The 21548-nt window shown below is 35.4% G+C and overlaps 2 protein-coding genes and 1 pseudogene across 4 annotated transcripts; 2 read left to right on the forward strand and 1 right to left on the reverse strand.

Annotated features, from left to right (window-relative positions):
• The first annotated feature begins 660 nt into the window (after nucleotides 1-660).
• On the forward strand, nucleotides 661-2265 carry LOC137838222 (uncharacterized). The gene has a single exon (XM_068647477.2). It carries the CDS (start codon nucleotides 661-663, stop codon nucleotides 2263-2265), a length of 1605 nt encoding a protein of 534 aa, XP_068503578.2.
• Nucleotides 2266-6492: 4227 nt separating this feature from the next.
• LOC137837093 (maltase-glucoamylase, intestinal protein) lies at nucleotides 6493-13911 on the reverse strand. 3 transcript variants are annotated; one of them, XM_090301348.1, is made up of 4 exons: nucleotides 13634-13911; nucleotides 13343-13558; nucleotides 8399-8448; nucleotides 6493-6796 (listed from the first exon to the last, which is right to left on the reverse strand). In XM_090301348.1, exons 1-3 carry the CDS (start codon nucleotides 13688-13690, stop codon nucleotides 8443-8445), a joined length of 279 nt encoding a protein of 92 aa, XP_090157474.1. In that variant the 5' UTR covers nucleotides 13691-13911; the 3' UTR covers nucleotides 6493-6796; nucleotides 8399-8442. The 3 variants fall into 3 exon arrangements, with proteins under 3 accessions (XP_090157474.1, XP_068502049.1, XP_068502050.1); XM_068645948.2 differs by having other exon boundaries at nucleotides 13318-13558; nucleotides 13634-13901; XM_068645949.2 differs by having other exon boundaries at nucleotides 13318-13555; nucleotides 13634-13830.
• A 2850-nt stretch (nucleotides 13912-16761) lies between these two features.
• Nucleotides 16762-20383, forward strand: LOC150027866 (uncharacterized; annotated as a pseudogene).
• The last annotated feature ends 1165 nt before the right edge of the window (nucleotides 20384-21548 follow it).

Raw genomic sequence — 21548 nt, forward strand, 5'->3', positions numbered from 1 at the left:
TTCTCTCATTGTTCTTGATTGTTTGTCTTTCATTCTTCTTTTTCCATCTTCTGTTTCCACCGATAAAAAACATTTTTTCACCGTCTAAATTCATTGAACCATTCATCAAACGGTTCCCTTGCATTTCCACTGCACAACCTCTTTTGTTGTTCGGTGTTCTTCATTTTCTTGCTATTTTGATTGCTTTAATCGGTTCTTGTTGTTATATCTTTGAGTTTTCACCATTTATTTTGGTCTTGTGTGCCTTTAATTTGGTTTAGTTGTTTGTTTGGTGTATTTTGTGCCACATCCTCCACACGCCGTCCGCACCTCAACCTGTCCAAAGCACGGGTATTCTTGTTGTTTTCTGTTACGATGCTAACTAATGAGTGGTTGATTTCTTTCTTTGAAATAGTCTTAGAATTAGTTGTGCTGAAGTACAGGAGATAATGGGATGCCCACGTTTCCATTTACAGTTATTAGGCCACGTTTTCATTTACAGTTATTAGAAGTAGTTTACGTTTTCCCTTTAAATTGTAATGTTTGCTTTCAGAAAGATATATGAGAAAATTGCCTCAATCTCTCTTGTTTCTTCTCCTTCATTTTTTTTTTCTTAATTTCCTTTGGCCAGTGGTTCAGCCGTAGACCACCTAACAGTGGTATCAGAGCGGTGTTGATCCAATGGAAACACGTAAACAATCTCTCGAACAATTCCAGCAAAACACTAATGAGACTCTCGAAAAGCTCACTGCCATGTTCCACAAGTTAGTGACAGACGTTCAGGACATTAAGGAGAAGGATTCTGACAAACCTTCTGGTTCTGGCAAGGGAATCACAATCAGTAATGAAGGGAAACCCTACCTGAAACTCCATTTTCCTCGGTTTAGTGGTGATGATCCTACGGGGTGGATATTTCAAGCTGAACAATATTTTGAATTTCAGAACGTCGCTGATACAGATCGTGTCAATCTTGCCTCTTTTTATCTTGACGGTATTGCCTTACAGTGGCACCGGTGGTTTACCACGGCTTTGCTGAGCCGTTTTGGCCCGACTGATTATGATGACCCTTCAGAATCCCTTCATCGACTCAAACATATCACCACAGTTGCAGCTTATATTGAAGCCTTCGAACGATTGTCACACCGTATTGATAACCTACCGGAGTCTTTCTTACTTGGCTGTTTTGTAGGTGGGCTGAAGGAAGAGATACGGTTGGAGGTGAAACTCAAGAAGCCACGCACCATGACAGATGCAATGGGGTTGTCCAGGTTGGTTAAGGAGAAATTGAACTTGCAACGACGGGTTACTTTGTCTACTCGGGTTACCAGTTTTAATTCCCTGCCTAAAGGCCCACACTCTGCTGGAATTTTAGGCCCAGCACCATCTCAACACCTAGCTTTACCTACCTCAAGCCCAGTTCGCCGTTTATTAGGAGTAGAGGCTAAAGAACGTCAGGAAAAGGGGTTGTGTTACTACTGCGATGATCGCTACATTCCGGGTCATAAGTGCACCAAGCCCCAACTATTCATGATCAGTGAAGTCGATGATGTTGAAGAGAGCAGCAGCCATGAGGATGAAGCCAATGAGAACCCTCCTGATGAGGTTTCCGCTGAGATTTCTTTCCACGCAATTTCCGGCACCATCCTTCCCCAAACCTTAAGGTTGCCGGGAAAAATTCATAACAAAGATGTGGTGGTCTTAATTGATGGTGGTAGTACCCACAATTTCATGGAGCAATCATTAGTGGAGCGGTTCGGATTAACGGTGGATAATGGGGTCAAATTGGAAGTGGTCGTCGCAAACCGTGACAAGTTAGCTTGTGTGGGACGAGTGAGAGGACTTACAATCATTATTCAAGGTTTCACTATAACCACTGATTTTTTTGTTCTGCCAATCGCAGCTTGTCCGATTGTCTTAGGCGTTCAGTGGTTGAAGACTTTGGGGCCTATTGAAATCGATTTCCAGAATCTCACTCTCGGATTCCATCATGCTGGTTCAGCACATAAGTTACAAGGGTTGCAGGGGTCGGATTTGACTGCTTTAAAGGCTAACGAGTTGATGGGAATACAGGGTATTGCCTTACTTCTCCAGGTTAATCAGGTCGAAGTTGAGCTTTCTTCTATCTCAAGTCCTTGTCCAGCCGTCCAACATGTTTTAACTGAATATGAGCAGGTCTTTCAAGAGCCAAAAGAATTGCCCCCAAGGCGTTTCCATGACCATGGCATACCTTTAATTCCAGGAGCCAAACCAGTGAGCTCTCGGCCATATCGCCAACCTTATTTGTAGAAGACGGAAATTGAAAAACAAGTTATAGAGTTACTGCGTGATGGGTTAATTCGCCCCAGCCATAGCCCGTTCTCATCGCCGGTCTTGTTAGTGAAGAAATCTGACCGCACTTGGCGTTTTTGCGTGGACTATAGGGCTCTCAATGACATCACTATGAAGGACAAGTACCCAATTCCAGTAATAGACGAGCTACTAGATGAACTATATGGTGCTACGATATTTTCTAAGCTTGACCTTTGTGCTGGATATCACCAAATACGGGTTAGGGAAACTGACATTCCAAAGACAGCGTTCCGAACGCATGACGGACATTATGAGTTCGTTGTTATGCCTTTTGGCCTCACCAATGCTCCAGCCACTTTTCAATGCTTAATGAATGACATTTTCAGGCCATACCTACGTAAGTTTATATTGGTATTCTTTGACGATATTCTTATTTATTCAAAGACCTTGAATGATCATCTTGAACACTTACATATTGTTTTGGGATTATTAAATACTAATCAACTTTTTGCCAAGCTCTCCAAATGTTGTTTTGGAGTTTCTCAAGTTAACTATTTGGGGCATGTTATTTCATCGGGAGGTGTGGCGGTTGAAGCAAATAAAGTTAAGGCTGTACTTTCATGGAATTGGGGTACGCGGTTTCTTGGGGTTGGCGGGTTATTATCGAAAGTTTGTCAAGGGATTTGGAAGTATTGTTGCCCCCTTGCATAAACTAGTTGGCAAAGGCCCTTTTATTTGGGATGAAAAGATAGAAGTGGCTTTCCAGGAGTTGAAAATTACCCTGACAACCCCTCCTACTTTGGCTTTGCCCGATTGGTCTCACCCATTTACGGTGGAGTGTGATGCGAGTGGGGTGGGTATAGGAGCTATTCTCACTCAACGTGGAAGACCCTTGGCTTATTTCAGTGCTCCCTTAAAGGGGACCATGTTATCTTGGTCTACATATGAGAAGGAGATGTTAGCTATTGTAAAGGCAGTTCGGAAATGGCGGCACTATTTACTGGGTCGACCTTTTGTGGTGAAAACAGACCATGTCAGTCTTAAGTATCTAATGGAGCAGCGAATCACTACCCCAGCTCAGTCCAGATGGCTACCCAAGCTTTTGGGATTCGACTACAAAATTGAATATAAGAAGGGAAGTTTGAACCAAGGCGCAGATGCACTCTCTCGTACGCCCGAGTTTCATTATTTAAATGTTTCACATCCTTGTTCCACCATTTGGACTACCATTCAAAAGGAGGTACACACAGACCCGTTTTATTTGAATTTACCTTCATCCTTGCCTATTAAAGTTAAGGGTAACCTTGTGAAACATGATGGAGTTTGGTTTAGAAATGATGTTATATTGTTGAGCTCCAATTCTCCTCTTTTATCCACTGTGCTGGTTATGTGTCACTCCTCTCCCGAAGGAGGGCATTTTGGTTTTCATAAAACTCTTGCTAAGGTGAAGCACAATTTTTGGTGGTTGGGCATGAAAGATTTTGTGAAAAGATATATCCGGGAATGTCATGAGTGTCAACGAGCCAAGACGGACACCATGCAACCTGCTGGTTTGTTACAGCCACTTCCGGTTCCAGACAGAATTTGGGAAGACATTAGCATGGATTTCGTGGAAGGATTACCTGCGTCTAACGGGTTTACAGTGGTAATGGTGATTGTAGATCGACTCTCAAAATATGCTCACTTTGTACCTATGCGGCATCCATTTACTGCTTCAAGTGTAGCTCGGGATTTTGTAGCCAACGTTGTCCGCTTGCATGGTATCCCTTCAACCATTGTAAGTGATCGTGATAAAATTTTCATAAGTTCCTTTTGGCAAGCTCTATTCAAGCTGCAAGGTTCGGTTTTATGCATGAGTTCTAGCTATCATCCGCAGACGGATGGACAAACAGAAGTTGTTAATCGAATTCTGGAACAATACTTGCGTTGTTTTGTTAGTGACAAGCCTAAAAAATGGGTGGATTGGCTACCATGGGCGGAATATAGCTATAATACTTCAGTTCACACTTCCACCAAGCTGATTCCTTTTCAGGTTGTTTATGGACGGCTGCCTCCAAAAATCTTGTCGTATGTTCCAGGAACGACTAAGGTTCAAGCTGTCGAAGACTACCTTCAAGACCGTGATCTGATCCTGAAAACCTTACGAGCCAACCTCTTCAAAGCTCAAGGTCGTATGAAGCATTTTGCGGCCGTCGTGAATTGGAATTTGAGGTAGGGGATCATGTTTATGTTAAACTACAGCCATATAGACAGTCAAGTGTGGTCTCTCGAGCATCAGCTAAGTTAAGTCCGCGTTTTTTTGGCCCTTACAAAATTCTTGCTAAGGTAGGAAAGGTTGCATATCGGATTGAATTACCTCCTGGTTCCTTAATTCACGATGTGTTTCATGTGAGTTTGTTACGGAAAAGGGAAGGCCCTGTTCTGGAACCGATACCACCTCCTGTCAACGAACCTGTCCAGTTACAGGTGGCGCCTCAACCAGAGGGGATCTTGGAAGAACGAGTCGTGCAAAAAGGGAAATATCGGCCAAAAACAGAGATTTTGGTTAAATGGGTTGGTCAATCAAGGGAAGATGCGACATGGGAAGATAAATGGCGTTTTTTTCGTACTTACCCTCAGTTTCACCTTGAGGACAAGGTGATTTCAAGTGGGGTGGATTGTTACGATGCTAACTAATGAGTGGTGGATTTCTTTCTTTGAAATAGTCTTAGAATTAGTTGTGCTGAAGTAAAGGAGATAATGGGATGCCCACGTTTTCATTTAAGTTATTAGGTCACGTTTTCATTTACAGTTATTAAAAGTAGTTTACGTTTTCCCTTTAAATTGTAATGTTTGCTTTCAGAAAGATATATGAGAAAATTGCCTCAATCTCTCTTGTTTTTTCTCCTTCATTTTTTTCTTCTTAATTTCCTTTGTTTTTTTCTTAATTTCCTTTGGCCAGTGGTTCAGCCGTAGACCACCTAACATTTTCTTCAGTTCTGGTTGTGTTTAATTATTGTGTTTTAATCTGTTTTTGTGCCAACTTAGGTGTTTTCTTTTGCTTCTAATAGTTGCATGTCCATTGTCATGTCCCAATTTTGTTTAATCTTGTCAAATTTCATCATGTGTTGCTGGACTGAGACACGGCCCAGACTCGTACGGGAGACAAAAAAACTTAAACAAGTTTTGAATTTATTACATATAACTAATATTTGTTTTAAAATATACAATAACTTTTTTTAAAAAAAATTAGATATCTAATAATTTATAAACTTTGTTTTAAGTCAATAAAAAAAAGTTGTTACTTTGTATTTTATCGTACTATCCTTTTTATAATCGATATATTCTTTTTACGAATATTGACGTATCCTAACAGTACAAATAATAAAAAGGATTTATCACAAATTATTTAACGCTTCATACTGTATGACACATTTTAACTTAATAAATTCCTCAACATAAAATTTATGACAGAAGAAACATAAAATTTATTTTGTATCCAATTTTAAAAATATACGGAATACTTGTAATAAGTCATATTGAAACCTTAATCTTATTAAGTCAATATAAAATTACAAAATTCATAAAAACGGGAAAGGAGTAAAATTAACATTTTACAAATGTTCAAAAAGTAAAGAAACGTTTTTTAAATCTGGAGGAAAAAAATTAATCCAAATTTGAAGAATAATAAATTTGAACCAAGAATCAGAAATTCCCCACAACCAAGCTTTTAAGCTGATTAAGGAATCAAGTTTGTGGATTTGTAGGAAAAATCTTTTCAAAACATCTGCCTGAGACTACGGCTGAGGATATTCCACTTTTTCCAAAGTATGAAAACAGGACAGACGGTTTTGTCTGTACTAAACCCCCTCAAATTCAAAATAGCAAATTAGGAAGCCATTCCAATCTCAACAAAGAATTGTGAATTTCATGCAGATTGGTCATTCAAAGTTTTCTCCACCACCTGCAAGAAGTGTGAGATGACGAACAATATCATAAACTATGATCACACAGATATGCTGATTTAACAGTTGCCGTCCAAAATCCTCCAAAGATAGGATGTAAATCTTTTCTACCCGGTTTACAAAAATCCCATCAGGAAATAGTTCCACTTCTACCTTTGGAATGATAATGCCCAAGATTGCACGATGATGGAAAAGCCTCAAGTTCTGGAATCCATGCATGAATGTTCCCACAAATAGACATATTTGCTATAATCAACACTAAAACAAGGCCCCTAGAAAATTAATATTTAAGTACTCTGCATTTCAAAATTATTAGCTCAACAAATATGAAATATTAAATAGTTTGAATTCAAGTACTCGACAAAAAGGCTGATTGAGCCCTTTATTTTAATTCATATATACATAATCATAAAAGGGCACTAGATTGACTTAAGAGACAATATGAATGCAGGAAGGTTATCGAGAAACAAAGTAAAAATTGCACCAAGTACAAATATCAAAATAAAAGCAAAAATTATTTTAACAATATACACAAAGGTGATTGGATTGGATACGCTCCTTGCAGTACCCGGGACACCTGAAACCTGGGATGAGTTAAATAAAAGGAAAACATGCTCAGCCGACAGCAGCACTTGAATGGTAACAAAAAGTTACTACATAAAACTAAAAGTTTGCTTAAGGGTTCAAATAATTTGATTCAGATAAAATTTTCATTAGATTTAGTTAAATGTTTAGTATTTTGTTCTTTTCCTATCAGTGTATACTGGTCTGCATGATTAGCAGAAGTTAGAATGGTAGCATTGGTATTGTAGCAGAATGGTTGGGAGCCACTCATTCTCTTCCTACATAGACCTCTCTGTACTGCCTTATCATTAATGAAATTGCTCATTCAGTCTTAAACACTAAGTTTCGTTATTTCCAAAATGCTCTATCAAGAGATTGATCTTGATACCTCATAATTTTCTACCCCTGGCGAATTGGTCCAGCTCCACTCTATCACTTTCTCTCATGTCAACTCTGGAAAACTCAGTGGTATTTCCTTCGCCGGATACAATAAATCCAACCTTGCCGGAATGAAAGCCAAGCTATAAAAGAGTAGTTTTAAGCTTGTCAAACTACTGTCTCACTATTCTCCAAATTCAATGTTACTGAGACATTGATTGGGCTTCCAATTTCGATGATCACAGGTCAACCTACAGTGTCATTTTTTCTTTGGCCTAATCTAATCACCGGGTGGTACAAAAAAAACGGTTGTGACCACCTACTTCAGTTGAATAGTTTACCTTACAATAGCCCCAACAAAAATCTCATCTATTGAAACACTACCTCCTATGCTTTAAGTTTCTGCCACACTATCTCCTACCAATTTTATGGAATTATAAGTCAACCTCGATTTCTAGAGCTAAAAATAAAAATTATCTCATCCTCCCTGAGCATGAGAGAGGATTATTAGTGTATAGTGGTCTGTATGGAACAGCCCAACTATTACAGCAAGCAATTGATTGCTAGTTGATATTAGTCTATTAGTATTAGTTTTACGTTATAGCAGTTGCTTCTTAGGTTTTTCTATTATAATAGGGTTGTGATGAATCACTCGTTTTCTCTTCATACATAAGCCTCTCTGTACTAATTTTATGATTAATGAAAATTCACATTTCCACTTTTAAACTCTTAGTTTTGTTTTCTCAACATTTTCTCAACTAAGGTTATCAAACTCTCAAATTAATTCTCAACTCTTATAAGTATACGATCATAGATAGAGAAAACGAGTTAACTCGCTATCAACTCTTTTCTAAGTAAACATAGGTAAACTCTTTAAACTCGTGCTGAATACACATACATTCTCAAGTAAAAAACAACTTATTAATGAGTTTAAAATCAAATGTAATAGTTGCCCAACTTTTAATAACATTAATTTATTACACTAAAATTATTTGAAGAAATAAGCTCCTTTTTGAATTGTATTCACATTAAGAACTTATGCTTTATGAATTTATAAATGATTTAGTTATTTATGTTGTTTAATCCCATTTAGTTATAATGTATTATAACACTTTATTATTCTGTTACTTCTACTTATTACAATATGGAAATATTGAATTGTTGTTGTATTAAGAGCATTGTGTAATATGTATATGGACAAAATTTACAAAATACTTCTTCCTTTAGTTTAAAAATAAACTTACTAGCCCTGGTGCCTGCATTCTCATCTGTTGAAATTGTTCGTTCCTCACTTCTGCAAACAATAAAACAGAAAGATTAAGTAATAGTACATTCTTTTTACTATCATACCAAGTAAAACATACTGATATGATAAATTGCATTCAACATGTTAAATTTTGTTTTACATGCAAAATCTTTTATCTCGTTTGTATGAAATTACACTAACATGTCTACTAATCAGAAATACTACTAACTGCTTTTAGACCCAAACAAGAATAGCTTCACTTAAACCAAAATCGATTTCATTCAAAATAACTCACTCAAATACTCGATTATAATTATGGAAATAAGAAAACAATCCAATATAATTAGAAATATTGTTATAATTATAAAAATCAAGAGTAGATATTATATAACCAAGAATATCTAGATTATATGACTCGTCATTCTAATAATGACATATGTAGTCACTTTCCCACCATCATCAATCTTCTTTCATCACTACCAGATGACTCTGCCATAACTTCGGATGCTTCTCTTGCATCACTTCAGGTATATCAATATCATTCATGACCTATTGATATTCTAGTACGGGATCCATCTTCAACATATAATTATATAACAGAGGTCATGCTAGAGCCTTCCCCGACATCATCTCTCGTCCTGAATCCGTTCTCATCAAAGAATGATTGGCCGATTGTTATTCATAAAGTACACGTTATACCCATAAGCCTTCTAACCACTATACGAACCTAAGTTATCATAGGTTTTCCCCTAACAAAATATACTTGTTTGTCCTTGTTATCTTTTATTCCTTTTCCTAAGTCTATAGTTGAAGCTTCATCTCACCTAGAGTGGCGACAATCAATGATTGATGACATGTGTGCCCTTCAAAGTAATGGTACTTAGGATTTGGTTCTGCTTCTAGCTGCCAAATCAATTGTTGACTGTCGATGGTTGTATATTTAAAACCGGACCTAATGGTAACACTGCCAAATCAATTGTTGACTGTCCATGGTTGTATATTTAAAACCGTACCTAATGGTAACATTGATGCTATAAAACTCAACTGGTTGCCAAAGGATATACACAAATCTATGGTTAAGATTATACTGACACTTTCTCTCCTATTGCAAAATATTTATTCGACTTCTCTTTTCCTTTGCAGCTATTCACCACTAGACTCTATTTAAACTTCATATCAAAAATGAATTTCTACATGGTAACCTTGATGGGGAAGCCTACATGGAGCAACATCCTGGATTTCTTGTTCATGGGGAGTCATCTAATATAGTATGTTGCCTATGCAGGTCCCTATATGGACTGAAGCAATCATCCCGTGCATGGTTTGAGCATTTTCAGATTCTCATCTAGTTGTTTGGAATGATACGAAGTGAGGCTAATCATTCTCTGTTCTATTGTCATTCTTCCCAATGATCTATTTATCTCATTGTATATGTGGATGACATTGTCATCATAGGTAGCAATAAGGAGGGTATTGCATAACTAAAACAATATCTTGCTCAAAAGTTCCAAACAAAGATATTGGACACTTGAGGTATTTCCTTGGTCTAGAAGTAGCACAATCCAATAATGGTTTGGTGATATCTCAAAGAAAATATGCTTTAGACAATCTAGAAGAAATAAAAATGATAAATGTTATCCTTGTCCAGATCATTGGGATGCAATTGTATGGATCCTAAAGTGTATTAAGAAGTGATGGAAGACCTCAGGCCAAGGACCAACAACTAGGGCTATGGGTCGAAGGATCCAAGAAGATTGGGCCTCCTTTGATCTTAGTAGGCGCAAGCTACTCTCAACATGGGCCAACCCTAGTGTGTAATCAAATGTAACAAGTAGGAATAAACAAGCTTGTAATTTGGCCAAGTAGTCTAGAATATTTGGGCTTGTTCAAGCCTAAGAGAAACCTTAGATCGGTCATGGTATAGGAGAGGTGCATGTTTACCACATTGTCAGAACATGCTCAAATGTGGAAAGCATGGGTGGACAAGTGGCACTTGATCCACTTCATGCAGCACTCTTCTACAGGATTCAAATTTGGATTTCCCTCTTCTTACTCCCAATGACCAGCCCATGTAACTTATAAATAGGACCCTTGATGCATTGTAAAATTCTCTTTTGAATGAGTAGAGTTATGATGCACAAATAGCTCCTCAACTTGTTCTTGAGTCTCTCAAGAATAGTCTTCTCCAAATTTGACTTTCCTAATCCTCTTCCTTCAGAGTTGGAATAATCTCTCTCTTAAAAAACCTTTTCCTCCACTTCTCCTTGTTGAGAACTTGGACTATCTAGACGATATGTTTAGATGGTTTGTCCCTAAACAGTTTGATGAGACGCTAGACGATCCCTGATTTATACTTTTATGTTTTGATGATAACAAAAATCATTTGAATGATTTGCTTGAATATTGGAAGATCTAAGTAGTGTTTCTACTGTTGCATTATTCATTAGACGGTCTAATAGACGACCTGAGCGTCTACAGCATGATAGACAGTCTATTAGACGATTTGAGCATCTATAACATATATTCATCAAACGGTCTGAATGTGTTAATAGTGATCTAACAATATTTTATACAATTGTGATATGTAAAAGATCTCTTGAGCATTTACAATCTTTGTTCATGATAGACAGTCTAAGAAATTGTTCATGTTAGACGGTCTAATGAATAAATTGAATGTGTAATAGTTTTTTTATCAAACAGTTCAACAGAATCTTTTAAATATACATATCTCTTATACACGCATTCAATCAAAGAGATCTTGTACCCAAAAATGAAAAGATTTGAGATCACGCAATGTGCTATTCGCCCCTGTTTTTGGGCTATCTTTAAGGTATAACTTTTTTTAAACGAATTTGATCAAATTAACTTTTTCAATTATCTTTTATCATGTTTGCAAAATATCTTAATCTTTTCTAAACATAAATATTTTGAAAAACTGAAATCTTTAATGCTCTATTTTAATGTCATGAAAATATTATTGATTTGTTTTTACTAACCCATATTGTGATTACTTTTGAATCATATTTTTCAAACATATTCGAAGCTCAAACAAATTGGAAGATTGTAAATCCAAGCTTTTTGTTATTTTTTAGGGATCACAGTAGAAACATGAGGATAGAAGATACTACAAAATTCAACATTAATCAATTCAAGGAACAAAGGATAGATTCAAAAATATATACAAAGAGACTGAAGGTGCACAACGAAGTAAGGAAAGTCGAGCAACAAAAGACATATCAGTGATGTTGCTGAAAAGACAAAGAGTTGCGGTGAGTGTATAATCCTACTATTAACGCGTGTAGTCTTTTGAGTGCAGTGCAAAATCATTGTAATTCTTCACTTTGTGAAGTTATAGCCATGAGCTTTCTATGTACTCTTTTTTAGAATGTTTTCTTTGTTTCTTTTGATAGTTTTTCATCTAAAGGGGAGGTTAAAAAAGTGTTGTAACCTGGAGAGGTAAGGATACTCATTGTAACCAAAAAAGGTAAGAATACTTATTATATATGAGGCTCGGACACTCCTCTTAAATGGCGTGTCTATGTCGAACACACATATCGGACACCGACACTTGTACGACACTTGTATGACACATATCGGTGAAATGTCCAATTAAAAACATATTTGTTGGAATTTTGACAATTCTAGCACGGTTCTAACACGATTTTAAAAATAAAAAATACATTAATTTTCTAAAAACTCAATTATTGTATAAATTTTTATTATGACTGTAAAAATAAGGAACAAATCCTTTTGAACCAGTCATGAAAAACATCTTTCTATTCCAAAAAAAATTTGAAACATACTTGTGCACATAAATCTTTATTGTCAATTTATATAATTATAACTATATAATATATAGATTCGTGTCCCCGTGTCCTACATTTTAAAGATTATACATATCTTCGTGTCCATGTATGTGTCGTATCAGTGTCTATTTAGTATTGATATCTCTTTACTCTTGTTGTTTTGTGTTAATTCTTACTATTGGACGATCTAACTACATGTTTTTATTAGTTGATCCATTAGACGGTCTAACTAGACAGTCTAATTAATTTATCCACTGCGAGAAGAGAGTCTAAAGCTCCATTCAAACAAAATGTTGTGGCAAAGTAAATAGAAAACTAGGCAACGACATTAGTCACTTGTGAGCTCATATGGTTAAAACAACTTCTCAAACAACTTAGATTGGAAAAAAGTTCCCAAATACACCTTGTATGTGACGAGGTACCTTGTATGTGACAACGAAGAAACATTACATGTTGTCTGCAATTCTATTATTCATGAAAGATCAAACATATTCACCAACTAAGAGAACCAATTATTGTTATATTTGCAACAAGCTAGACACATACAACTTATATATACTTCAACTTAAAGGAGAGTATTATAACTATAGAAATAATGAAATGATCTTATATAATCTTGAGTATTATTATAATTATAGAAATAAGGAACACATCTTGTATAATCACGAATATCTAGATTATATATACTATTAGAAACATTCTTATTTATTCTCATGTGATATCTTTATTGCTAGAGATATCAAATCTTCGTTATTTATTATATTAATTCTTTTTTTCAGTATAAATAAAGCATTCATATTTGAGAAATACTCGATATTAGCTCAATATTTTTGTCTTCCCGAGAGTTTAAGCTACACACTAGCGATTTCAATAACATAAGATACTTGATATCTCCCTTTTTCATTTTCTGGAGTTTGGAGAAAAATAATGAATATGTTAATGAAAATCTACATAAAACATGGAGGAAAAACTATCCCAAAAATACTTTAGAAGAAAAAAATAAGAATAAAAATGATTTCTCATAAACTAAAATTAACATATTGATATTGCAATGTTTATAGACAAGTTGGGTAAGCGAGGTTCTAAAAAACAAAGAGCTTAATATACTTGCCTGAAGAAAGATCAGTGAGGGTTACCGTTTGGAGTTTCCAACCATCACCGAAGTCAGAAAGAAACGATGTGGGGCCAAATGCGATGGGTACTTCTCCATCCTTCACTGCTTCTATGTGCGACGCAGGCACCACCGTTCCCTTCAACTTCCGATTGATCAACGCCACCGCAAATCCCGCGTCGGTCCCCGCCGCGAACCGCCGTTTCTTTCCGGAACTTGCGCAATTAACCTCCACGTACTGCTGTTCGTTTCCACAAATCAGAATCAAATTGAATCACTAGCGACGTTAAGATAATTAGAGAGAACGAGATAGTACAGGCGTTGGACGAGGAGTTTGCTGTGGTGGAGGCGACGGTGACGACGGTTGAGCCATCTCTGTTTGGTGTTTCCCCACCCAACTTTGTTATTCAAATCGTAAGTAGTTTTAGGTCTTGAATGCGTCTGTTACACACGTACCTCCTCTTTTATTCTGTTTTTCCTTTTCCGGTTATTTCATCTGCAGCTTCTAGGAAATTTTTTTGTCGAATAGTCTCAATTCAATAAAATATTTCCCTGTGAGACTCGATTTTCAATTTATTTACGATAAAGTTCTCTTCTCATATCTCATCTATACCCAAGAATATATATTATTTTGTAATTTTTTATGTGATTTTTTTTATAAAAAAATTATCTTTTAGTAAATTAAAAAATATATATTTATTTAATTAATAAAACTAATAACTAAATAATTTTGTTTACAAAATAACGATTATATATTTTTAATATTATTTTTACAAAATTATATATATTTAAATTGTATTATTTTTAATTCATTATTCATAAAATTATAAAATTATATATATTTTAATTTCATATTATATTAACTATAATCTATAACAATATAAAGGGATTTCCTTTTTTTTTTACACATTTGATTTCTAATTTTATTCTAGAAAAAATAATAGTTAGTGATTAATAACTTCTCTTTTCCAATTTTAATAACTTCTCTTCCCTTAAAATTATAAGTTACATGCATTTTTTAAATAATTTATCTCAATCTTTACTTTCTTTTTTTATATTCTTTTGTCTTTTTGGAAGACACTGACTCTCATTCCCACTCTTTTACTTTTTCTTTTCTACAAACACACTCTTTCATTCTCATTTCTCTTTCTTTTCTTATGTTTTGATTAATCTCTCCAAAAACTATTCCTTAAGTTTGGTGATTTCAAATTCAATTTGTTTTTTGTTTTTGTTTCAATTCTTCCATCTTACATACATGCATTGTGTTTTTGTACATAGGTTGAAAATCAACTCATGACTACGACAACAATGTCAGAACCATCTACATTCAAACCCACGAAAACTACTTGCAGTGGTGCATTGATTCGTATCCTTCGCCCTCTTTCATAACAGTTTTGTCTTTGTATTTGTGGGTGACTTCATCGTTGCATCACCTATATATATATATATATATATATATATATATATATATATATATATATATCACACAATATAGTATGTTAATGTAGACACATTTCATTTTTCACCTAAAAGCCTTGTGTTAATAATTGGATTATTAATCATCTTCTTTTTGTATATACAAACATATATCAATTTTCATCAAATTATGGATGAATTTGTGTTAGGCGTCATAGAGGAAAAAGTGCTTTGAAAGAGTTCTTTATAATGAGGTTGAAGAGTTATAATGAAAACTTGTCAACGAGACTTCTATCATAGTGATAGGAATTAGATGTCCATACATCAAGTAAGATTGTACAAGGATTTTGGAGGATAGAATTGTGAAGGTTCCTTTTTACAAACATGGTTTCAAGCTTGACTGTTGCATTTGGATTTATCATGGTCAAAATGTTTCAAGTTGATTTATATATTGGTGAAATTGTGCGATCCCTACAAAAATTGTGTAAATTGTGCCAATGTGAACAATTTTCATAGAGGTAAGAGATGGTCTATAATGATCTTAGGCAACAACATGGGTAATTGAACCATCAACATGCACTATGTTGCCATAGATTGGTCCATTTTGGAAATGTTGTTCGGTCTAACTCTTAGTACATCATGATGAGGTTGGTGTATTGTGGAGGAGTGATTGTATGTGGAATAGTGCAGTGAAGATATCCATAGATATCATCAATAAGGAATGTGCATACTTTTATTGCAAAAAGAATAAAAAGTAATGAAAGATGTAGACTTTATCTACATAAATTTGGGTATTTCTTCCTACACCTTGATGGTTCTTTACTCTTTGTCTTTTTCTTCTACGTCATCATTGGTCCTTCTTCGTCTCCTTCCATTGTTGCCCCTTTCGGTTGTGTCTTCTTTTGGTCCTACATTTCCTACATCTCACACTTTTTCCACTTAGAAGAGGTCAACATTTTACACTACATTCCGATGGAAGCTCTTTCATTCCTCAACAATGACTTTTGGAGTGTACAATTTGGAAATGACTTTCGAACTCCACAATCTATAAGCTTTTTTTTGTGCAAAAAATAACTTTCGAATTGTGCAATCCGGAAAACACTCCAAATCAGAAGCTTTTTTAGGAAAAAAAATGTGTTTCAGATTGTGCAAACTAGAATATTTTTTTCAAGAAAAAAATAACTTCTAGATTAAACAATCCGAAAGTAAAAGTAATTTTATTCAAAAAAAAATATGACTTTTAGATTGTACAATTTAAAAACATTTTTTAACCAAAAAATGACTTGTTGCACTCTAAAAGTTATTTTTCATAAACTACAAGGGCAAAGTAAAAAAAATATATATTTATGAAAGTACAAAAGAAAAAATATGGAAGTGCAAAAAGAAATAGAAATGGGTTCATCAATAATAGACAATTGAAAAATCTAGAGAAAAATTATAAAAAATTACAATGAAATTATATATATATATATATTACAATTTAAAAAATTACCTTAAATTTTATATTCTTTTTAGGTTAAAAATATAAAACAAATAAAATAAAAGGAAAAATAGAAAGAGACTTGTATTAACTCTAAAGTTTCAGTGTCTCAATTAAAATATAAGAGAATTAGTTCCTAATATAATTCTACAATGAATTAAGCATAATACTTATATATAGATGTTAGATATTATTAGATATATTTCAATATTATTAGATACTATGAGATATTATAGATATTGTTAGATATTTCTATTTATATAATGGGCTTAGTCCATATGTTTCTTTTTCTATATAAACATAACCCTATGTGTTCAATATACACAGGGAATTTGCTTTATTCTTTCTTTTCCTTTAATATGGTCAGAGCATAGGTTTATGATTCAATTTTTATTGGTGAACCCACTGTTCACTAGAATTTTCCAGCCACCGCCTCGCACGGAGCCGCCGCCAGAATCTCGCCAGAGTCTTCGCTAGAATCGTTATTGGAGCCTTCATCATTGTTGTTGCCGTCAATTGACCGGTGACTGGATTTGTCCTTATCATCTATGGCTTCTTCCGTTCCCTCTTCCGCTTTCACTGCCATTGTGGCTTCTTCTGCTGCCATTATGTCGGATCCGCCTTTTTATACTAATTATGACAATGTTCATCTCTCCATTAACAAATTGAATGGAACCAATTATGATACTTGGACCTCATATATTAAATTATGGCTTAAGATTCAAGGTTATGTTGATCATCTTACTCGTCCCAATGTTGTTGAAAATGAGGTTTCCCATTGGTTGAAAATTGATGCTCAATTATGCATTGTTATCAAATTTACCATTCAATCATCTTTAAAACAAATTTTTCGTACCTATGAGACATGTTCAGAAGTTTGGGAACAAGCAAAATTATTATACACCAATGATACTCAACGCCATTATGGTGTGTGCCAAAATCTCCTTATAGTTGTTGCTCCCAAACGTCTTGAAGGTACAATGTCGGAATATCTGGGTAAACTTCATGCTCTTCTTCATGATTTTAATGAGTTATTACCTCCTGCCCACAATCTTTCTCAAGAACTAGAACAAAGGTCCAAGTTCTTCATGTTATTGGGTTTACATGACCTTCCTGATGATTATTCTCAGTGATCAAATTTTGGAATCTCCTATCGTGTCCAATTTTACTTTCACTTGTTCTACCCTTTTGTGTGTGCCAAGTAAACACACCATTGATATAACGCCTCATGTTGATGACTCTTCTGCTTTAGTCTCTCAGCATAATGATCGTACTCGTCCTCACAAGTCGGGCAAAGGGCAACACAAGTGTGGCCATTGTGGCAAACTTGGTCACAAAATTGACAGATGTTATGCCTTACATGGTTGTCCTCCTAAATCTATTGTGGTTGCCCACATTGATGGAGGAGGGCCAAGCACATCTAGCCATGAAAGCCAAAGCCCAACACTAGATCATGAAGAGCGTCTAGACCATGATGAGCGTCTAGCTAGAAGGAAGGAGTGTCTAGGACGTGAAGAGGAAAGGCTACCCATGGAGCGTCTAGGAGGAGACCTAGACCGTCTATGGCCTATCACAAGGTCAATGGCTAAGCATATTCAAGCCCAATTGAAAGAAGCCACGGATGGAAGAGAGAAAGCTTTGTACATGTTGCATAAAGGCCCATTAGGGATGCTTAGTAATTAGAGTAGTGTAGAAAGCATATTTGAGTGAAACATTCTAGAAACTCTCTAGGTTTGGCCGGTCATGAGCACATGGCACATGTGCTTTGTGAATTGCATTTAATTTGGCTTTCATTTCATTAGACATTAGCTTAAAACTTACGGCCATTTAGCTTATAAATAGGAAGGCCTACACCTTGTATTTGCAAGTTTATTGTGAGTAAAGTTATGCTGCCATTTTGTGCCAAGCTTTGCTTCTCCCTAGAACTCTAGGCTCTAAACTTCACATCCTTCACCTTTCCTTGGGCTGGCCGAACCTCCCTATGTTCATACCTATCATGCACCTTCAAGATCAACATCACTCTTAGGAGGATCTTGCACACACACCTTCATAGCTTCCGCACCATTTTCTTACATGATTCAAGAAGACCTTCATGAAAATGCCATCACACATTGCTCTTGTGCAACCTTCTATTGTGGACTATACTTCATCTTCATTTGATACCCCAGGCCAGCCTGCTATTTTCAATGAATTTCTTAAATGGTATGAGGATCGTCAGAACCCTACTTCCACTACTTATGTTGCACATTTAGGTACATCTTTTGTTGGCCTCACTCACTTTACTTCCCTTGGCCCCCGGGTTCTAGATTTAGGTGCCACATATCACATTACCGGTAATCAATCTTTTTTCTCTTCCCTATCTACTACGGGTTCTTTACCTTCGATTACCACGGCCAATGGATTTAAGGTACCATCACATGGTGTTGGTACTATTAATTTTCTTCCTTTTTTATCTATTGATAATATTCTTTATGTCCCTCGGTCTCCATTTAACTTATTATCCATTAGTCGTCTCACTCATTCTCTTGATTGTGTTATTTCTTTTACCAAAGATTTTGTTTCTTTATAGGACCGAAGTTTGAGACGAATGATTGGCACCGGATGTGAGTCTCATGGACTTTATCAACTACAAATATTTGTACATGTTGGCACGATTATGGATTCTCCATCTCTCATTCATTCTCGTTTGGGTCATCCTAGTCTTGCCAAGATGCAACAGCTTGTTCCAAGTTTGTCTAATGTATTTAGTTTATCGTGTGATTCGTGTCAGTTAGGGAAGCACATTCGTAGTTCTTTTCCTAGTATTGTCTCACAATGTGCTTCATCTCCTTTTGCCTTAGTTCACTCTAACATTTGGGGACCAAATCATATTAAGTCTAATTTAGGATTTCAGTATTTTGTTACTTTTATTGATGATTATTCTAGCTGTACTTGAGTGTTTTTAATGAAAAAATCGTTTTGAGTTGTTTTCTATATTTCAAATATTTTACAATGTAATTAAAAATTATGGAATTTCCATTCGAATTTTGTGCAGTGATAATGGACGTAAATATCTTTCTCATTCTTTTAAAAATTTATCGTTTATCGTGGTATTCTTCATCAAACTTCATGTGCTTATACACCTCAACAAAATGTGGTAGCTGCAAGAATAGACATCTTATTAAAACATCTCATACTATTTTAATCTATGGTGATGTTCCTCAACGTTTTTGGGGTCATGTTGTTCTTAGTGCATGTTATCTCATTAATTGCATGTCATCTTCAATTTTAGATGACAAAATTCTTCATTCTATTTTATTTCCACATGACCCTCTCCATTCTTTACCTCCCAAAGTTTTTGGGTGCACATGCTTTGTTCATAATTTTAGTCCTAGTCTTGATAAATTATCTCCTAAGTCACCCAAATGTGTCTTTTTAGGGTTCACTAGATCACAAAAAGGATATAAATGTTTGTCACCTTCTCTAAACCGTTATTTTTTTTCACTCTTCTAGTGCCAACACCTTATCCCCCTCTCTGATAGTTGAACCTAATGTTCCTATTGCTATCTGTAAAGTTATACATTCTACATGTAATCCCTCTCCACATTATACTGCTTTGAGTTATCATAGACTATCTCAACCCTTTTATACCTGCCTTTCATCTATTTCTTCTATATCCATTCCAAAATCTGTAGATGATGCCTTAGCTCATCCTGGTTGGCGTCAGGCCGTGGTTGATGAAATGAATGCGCTTCATAATAATAGAACTTGGGAACTTGTTCCTTTACCATCTAGGAAATCTGTTGTTGGTTGCAAGTTTTGCTATCAAAGTTGGTCCTGATGCTACTATTGATCGTCTCAAAGCTCGTCTTGTAGCTAAGGGATATACCCAAATTTTTTGTTTAGACTATGATGATACTTTTTCTCTAGTGGCAAAGATGGCTTCTGTTCGCTTATTCATAGCCATGGGTGCTCTTCAAAAATGGCCTCTTTATCAATTGGATGTCAAAAATGTCTTTCTTAATGGGGATTTGCAGGAAGAAATTTATATGGAGCAACCTCCCGCTTTTTTTGCTCAGGGGGAGTCTTCTGGATTGGCATATCGTCTTTGCAAATCCTTATATGGCCTCAAGCAGTCTCCTAGGGTCTGGTTTGGAAATTTTGGCAATGTTTTTCAACAGTTTAGTGTGACTCGCAGTGAAGCAGATCATTCAGTTTTTTTATCGTCACTTAAGTGTTGGGTGTATTTATCTTGTAGTATATGTTGATGACATTGTTCTTACAGGTCGTGATCACCATGACATATCACAAGTGAAACAACACCTTTGTCAACACTTTCAGACCAAAGATCTTGGCAAACTCATATATTTCTAAGGGATTGAGGTAGCACAATCCAATACTGGTATTGTTATCTATCAAAGAAAATATGCATTGGATATTTTTGAGGAAATTTGGTTGATGAATTCAAAATTTGTTGATACTCCCATGGATCCCAATGTCAAACTTCTACCCAATCAGGGGGAGCCTCTTTCAGATCCTGAGAAGTACAGGAGATTAGTTGGAAAATTGAACTATCTCACTGTTACTCGTCCTGATATTTCCTTTGCAATTAGTGTGGTGAGTCAATTTCTTAATTCTCCATGTGAAGATCATTGGAATGCAATCATTCATATACTGAAGTACATTAAAGGCTCTCCTGGAAAAGGTTTGTTATATGGTCATAATAACCATACTAAATTCATTTGTTATTCCGATGTTGATTGGGCAGGATGTCCATTTGATAGAAGATCAACTTCTGGTTATTGTGTCTCCATTGGTGATAATTTGATCTCTTGGAAGAGCAAGAAACAAAGTGTTGTGGCGAGATCTAGTGCATAAGCATAATATAAAGTTATGGTCTCGACTACTTGTAAGCTTATTTGGCTTAAACAGTTACTTAAAGAATTGTAATTTGGAGAGGTCACTCAAATGACACTTATATGTGATAATCAGGTTGCTCTTCATATTAGCTCAAATCAAGTTTTTCATGAAAGGACCAAACATATTGAGATTGATTGTCATTTCATCGAGAAAAGATTATATCGAGAAATATCAAGACTGAGTTTGTTAATTCAAATAATCAATTAGCAGATATTTTTACTAAACCCTTACGAGAGTCTAAGATTGATTACATTTGTAACAAGCTGGGCGCATATGATCTATATGCACCAGCTTGAGGGGAGTCTTAGATATTATTAGATATTATGATATATTGTTAGATATTTCTATTTATGTAATGGACTTAGTCTATATGTTTTTTTTATATATAAACATAATCCTATATGTTTAATATACACAAGGGATTTATCCTATTCTT

The sequence above is a fragment of the Phaseolus vulgaris genome, chromosome 4 (genome assembly GCF_051622355.1).
Source record: "Phaseolus vulgaris cultivar YP4 chromosome 4, ASM5162235v1, whole genome shotgun sequence".
Taxonomy (NCBI): Eukaryota; Viridiplantae; Streptophyta; class Magnoliopsida; order Fabales; family Fabaceae; genus Phaseolus; species Phaseolus vulgaris.